Genomic DNA, 5,771 nt, shown 5'->3' with positions numbered 1-5,771 from the left:
TTTTTGAAGATGCTGAATAATTTGGTGCAAGAGAACAACTATGGAATACAAGAATTTAAAGGGTTCATGGCTAATGAGATAAATGCTAATTAGATTGCGATTCGCGCCAAAAGGTGCCAAAGAAAGAAAGAACTTCCATTTTTCACTGGGAGAAAAACATGGTGCGTCATACATAGAAATGCATACGTCCCCCTTTCCATGAGTACCATAAGTCTCTATGCTGTAAATGGAGAAATTCACCTTTAAAAGTAGCGAGGCTAAGAATTGCAAAAAAATGAAATCATGAAATTTTGGCCAAATAGGACATGCAATACAAGTGGAGATTTCAATGTTGGAAACATGGATGGCTTGGTGGGATATCAGGGCATTCCATTGGGGATCTTGGTTCATGATTAAGGATGAGTCTGGTTCCAATGACTAACCTTTTAGAGACTAAACATGCAAGCATGCGAGCGAGTGTGGGTTACAAGAGCCAAATTTCACTTTATGAGGCCACTGGAGCTGACATGGCAATGATAGTTCTACAAAGTGTTAAATAACTTGGCTCCCACCCACTCTTGGGATGTTGATGAAAACCATGTGATTAAACCACGTTATTGGCACACATGGCCCCACACTTAGGGTGTAGCCAATGGATGACAGGACATGTTTGCAGTCATATGAGATACAAAATGCTTCAAGAAAATGGATTTGTGCTTCAAAGTGGGGGTCCATCACATTTCCCATCTTTGGAATGATCCAAACATGATGGGATAATACTTCTTGATTTGGAGCATGCACAATTATACTGAGTCTGTTATGGATATAATCATCCATACACATATGCTCTCTTAAATAGGTTGATGAGTGTCAAGCAAACCTTATTCTTAAGATATGTCTTGTTATAAAGTGCATACAACTACCTTCCTCTTGTAATCTCATCTATTACTAAGACATTATGGAATTTAGATTTTAAACTTAATTAAAATTCAAACAACCCTTATTGTAATTGACAATTGCTCTCTCTCTCTCTCTCTCTCTCTCTCTCTCACACACACACACACACACACACACACACACGTGCGTGCACAATTGAGAGGCATAAATACAAACAACCCTTATTATAATTGACAAATGCTCTCTCTCTCTCAATTGAGAGACCTTGGGTTCAAGCCCCATTTTGTGCCCTCATATTCTCCTCTCTCTCTCTCTCTCTCTCTCACACACACACACACACACAAATGTGCGCGCTTTCTCTCTCTCAATTGAGAGACCATGGGTTCAAGCCCCATTTCCTGCCCTCATCTAAAGAACTCATCGTCTCATCTCCATATCTCTCTCTCTCTCTCTCTCTCTCTCCAAAGGAGCCCTTTATATAGAAAAATAGCCCCATTTATATAAAGGACTCGTTGTCTCTCTCTCTCTCCAAAGGAGGCCTTTATATAGAGAAATGCTCTACAACGAGGAGAAGGGCTCCAGGTCTCCATGTGAAACCACAGCAGGTCTCAGCGGAGATGTAGGGGCACGGCCTGGTGGGGAAGCCCCTCTGCTCATGAAGAACAGTACTGGCAGTGGTTGGCGGATGCTTAGCTTAGAGGAGGCACTGCTTTCCTTGGAAGAAGGGGTGCTGCCCCAGCCTTCCGTTGAGGACTTTGCACGCATCCTGCTCAAGTGCAGGAAGGAGAGACACCGAGCGCATGCGCTGCGCTTGCATGCCTACATGCGCAATAGTGGGCTGGAAGCTCATTCATCACTGGGGAACTACCTCGTCTCTATGTTGGTTGAAGTCGGAAGCATGCGTGACGCCCAGCAGGTCTTTGACAGATTGGTGCATCGCAATGAGTGGTCCTGGAATGCCCTCATCACTGGTTATATTAAATGTGGGAAGCCACAGCATGCTCTCACCCTTCACCAAAAAATGCAAAGGGATGTTTCTGTACATCCCCCTGTACATACTTTTGTGTCCTTACTTAAGGCTTGTGCCAAGCTCAAAGATCTGGAAAGAGGCCTTGAAATACATGCCGCTCTTGTCAGAACAGGGTTGCTTGAAAGTAGCCATTTTGTTGGCAGCACCTTGGTCGATATGTATGCTAAATGTGGCTTCCTTGCCAAAGCACAGCAGGTGTTTGACAAACTTCGCGTACGAGATGTTGTCTCGTGGACCGCCTTAATTGGAGGATATGCTGAACATGGGCCCGGTGAACAGGCACTCAAGTGTTTCGAACAGATGCAACTGGAGGGTGTCTCACCAGATCCTGTCACGTTTGTTTGCAGCTTGAAAGCTTGTGGAAGCATTGGAGCCTTAGAGAAGGGCGGAGAAATACATGCTGAGATAGAACGGCAGGGGTTGCTGGAAAGAAACCTTGTTTTTGGCAGCACCTTGGTTGACATGTATGCCAAATGTGGCTCGCTTGCAAAAGCACAACAAGTGTTTGACAAGCTCGCAGTTCGAGACGTAGTCTCATGGAATGCATTAATTGCAGGATATGCTGAACATGGGTGTGGTAAGGAAGCACTCAAGTGTTTTGAACAGATGCAAGTTGAGGGTATCTCCCCGAGTGCTGTCACGTTTGTTTGCTGCTTGAAAGCTTGTGCCAGCATAGGAGCCGCAGACAAGGGCCAAGAAATACATGCTGAGATTGAAAGACAAGGATTGCTGGAAAGAAACCTTTTTGTTGGCAGCACGTTGGTTGATATGTATGCGAAATGCGGCTTGCTTGCAAAAGCACAGGAAATGTTTGACAAGCTTCCAGTTCGAAATGTTGTCACGTGGACTGCACTGATCTCAGGATATGCTGAACATGGGCATGGGAAGGAAGCACTCAAGTGCTTTGAACAGATGCAAGTCGAGGGTGTGTCCCCGAATGCTGTGACATTTGTTTGCAGCTTGAAAGCTTGTGGTAGCATAGGAGCCATAGACAAGGGCCGAGAAATACACGCTGAGATTGAACGACAAGGTTTTCTGGAATCAAACCTTTTTGTTGGCAGCACCTTGGTTGATATGTATGCTAAATGTGGCTTTCTTGGAAAAGCACGGCAAGTGTTTGACAAGCTGCCAGTACAAGACATAGTCTCATGGAATGCATTGATAGCAGGATATGCTGAACACGGGCACGGTGAGGAAGCACTCAAGTGTTTTGAACACATGCAACTGAAGTGTGTCTCCCCGGATGCTGTCACATTGGTTTGCAGCTTGAAAGCTTGTGGCAGTATACGAGCTACAAACAAGGGCGAAGAAATACATGCTGAGATTGAAAGACAGGGTTTGCTGGAAAGAAACCTTTGTTTTGGCAGCGCCTTAGTTGATATGTATGCTAAATGTGGCTCACTTGCAAAAGCACAGCAAGTGTTTGACAAGCTCCCAGCTCAAGACGTGGTCTCATGGAATGCTCTAATTGCAGGATATGCTGAGCATGGGCATGGTGAGGAAGCACTCAAGTGTTTCGAGAAGATGCAACTCAAGGGTGTCTGTCCAGATGCTGTCACACTTGTTTGCAGCTTGAAAGCCTGTGGCAGCATAGGAGCCACAGATAAGAGCCAAGAAATACACGCTGAGATTGAAAGACGGGGGTTGTTGGAAAGAGACCCTGTTGTTGGGAACACCTTGGTTGATACCCATGCCAAATGTGGCTCGCTTGCCATAGCACAACAAGTGTTTGACAAGCTTCCAGTTCGAGATGTAGTCTCATGGACTGCGCTTATCACAGGATATGCAGAACATGGGCACAGTGAGGAAGCACTCAAGTGTTTTGAACAGATGCAACTCAAGGGTGTCTCCCCAAACGCTGTCACATTTGCTTGCTGCTTGAAAGCTTGTGGCAGTATAGGAGCCACTGACAAGGGCAGAGAAATACATGCTGAGATTGAAAGGAAAGGGTTGTTGGAAAGAGATCTTGTTATTGGCAACACCTTGGTTGATATGTATGCCAAATGTGGCTTGCTTGCCATAGCGCAGCAAGTGTTCGGCACGCTTCCAGTCCGAGACAGTGTCTCATGGACCGCACTAATTGCAGGATATGCTGACCATGGGCATGGCGAGGAAGCACTTAAGTGTTTTGAACAGATGCAACTTGAGGGCGTCTCTCCAGATGCTTTTACATTGGTTTGCAGCTTGAAAGCTTGTGGTAGCATAGGCGCCACAGACAAGGGTGAAGAAATACATGCTGAGATTGAAAGGCAGGGATTGCTGGTAAGAGACCTTGTCATTTGCAACACCTTGGTCGATATGTATGCTAAATGTGGCTCCCTTGCAAAAGCACAGCAAGTGTTTGACAAGCTTCCAATTAGAAACGTAGTCTCATGGACTGCACTAATGACAGGATATGCCCAGCTTGGAGAAACTGAAAATGTTTTTCATATGTTTGACAGAATGCTAGGAGAAGGTATAAAGCCAGATCCTGTCACCTTTGTTGTTGTTCTCAGTGCATGCAGTCGCACAGGTCTATTTTCTAAGAGCCAGATGTACTTTGAGGCCATGACCAAAGACTATGGCATTGTTCCAACTCTTGAGCACCACACTTGTGTGGTTGATCTCCTTGCCCGAGCAGGCCAACTAGACAAGGCAGTAACAATGATCAAGAAGATGCCACTCTGTAATAATCTTGGGGTGTGGCATACTGTGTTGGGTGCTTGTAGAAATTGGGGAAATGTGGAGTTCGGAAAACAGGCCTTTGAACATGCAGTGCGTTTGGATGAAAATGATTCTGTAGCTTATGCATTAATGTCTCACATCTATGCAGGTGCTGACTTGCAGGAGGCGGCAAACAGAGTGGAGCCAATGAGGGTGAAAAAACAAGCATGGAAGAGGCCAGAGCATTGTTGGTGGACTAAGGACATTTGTAGGATAGCCATGGATAGCCTACAACATTCCCACATCAGCTCGGGATAGCCTTGTATGTCTCCAACCTTGCCGAGCCCGTAGAGCAAAACGACCACCCACCAGAGGGTTGAACAGCGATCGACCAACCTCATGAGTGCTATACTAGCAGTTGACCAGCTCTCCGGTGTCTCAGAAGAAGTTGGCTAATAGAGAATTACATGCCCTGTGTTTGCAACAGATGAGGTAAAGGGGGAGCCTCTCTCTTCAATGGAATTGTAGATGGTAGGCGAGGGGGAATGGGGGTATGGAGGTAAGCAAGGTGGAAGGAGTATGATGATGGAAGGATGGGGGTGGGTGGGCTAAGGTTTCACCTTGGCATGATTTAATTAGTTCCCTTTTGCAGGGAATTAATTAATGCGAGTTCACTTTTTGTGAATAAGAAATAAGCAACACACACAAAAAAATATGGCCCCATATGTTCTTTTTTGGAGGCAATAATTAATTAAGTGAATTTTTGTTATTGGAACCTTATAGGTTGTAAGGTTTGGTTTTTCCCTGATCTTTTGGAAAGAGAGTGTTGGATTTTAGAGAGTTTTTGGCCCTCTTGCATGTATCATCCAGTTGTTCTCTCTCTCTCTCCCTCTCTCTCTCTGTGGATTGTCAGCAATGCGTGGTGGAGGAGGAGACCACACAAGATAACTACTACAGGAGAACACGGAGGAGGTAGAGGAGTCGAGATAATGGGAGTAGGCTATAGGAAGGTGGAGGGAGGGGGGGAATGGGGCATTCTCTGATGAGAAGGATGACCTGTGGAGAGATCAATAATGTGAAAACATTACCTTAGGTTTAATTTGACCTAAATTAATACCTTGCATTCAATGGCCACCTCATGCTATTTGATTTAATGCATACATAAAGTTTAGTCTTAATAGACATACAACTCCTCATGTGCTAAATAAGCATGTGAAAGCAC

General features: G+C 45.2%; 1 protein-coding gene across 1 annotated transcript; it reads left to right on the top strand.

The window, feature by feature from the left end:
• The first annotated feature begins 1,383 nt into the window (after positions 1-1,383).
• LOC147632010 (pentatricopeptide repeat-containing protein At3g09040, mitochondrial-like) lies at positions 1,384-5,316 on the top strand. The gene has a single exon (XM_086808588.1). The coding sequence runs from the start codon at positions 1,430-1,432 to the stop codon at positions 4,865-4,867; it is 3,438 nt and encodes a 1,145-aa protein (XP_086664714.1). The 5' UTR covers positions 1,384-1,429; the 3' UTR covers positions 4,868-5,316.
• The last annotated feature ends 455 nt before the right edge of the window (positions 5,317-5,771 follow it).

Source organism: Cibotium barometz, chromosome 14 (assembly GCF_041138505.1).
Source record: "Cibotium barometz isolate CiBa-2024 chromosome 14, ASM4113850v1, whole genome shotgun sequence".
Lineage (NCBI taxonomy): Eukaryota > Viridiplantae > Streptophyta > Polypodiopsida > Cyatheales > Cibotiaceae > Cibotium > Cibotium barometz.
This window is presented reverse-complemented; position numbering and strand designations above follow the sequence as displayed.

What these genes read in the sequence shown, in the direction of transcription:
- LOC147632010 (XM_086808588.1), top strand. Translation starts at nt 1,430, where the DNA reads ATGCTCTACAACGAGGAGAAGGGCTCCAGGTCTCCATGTGAAACCACA.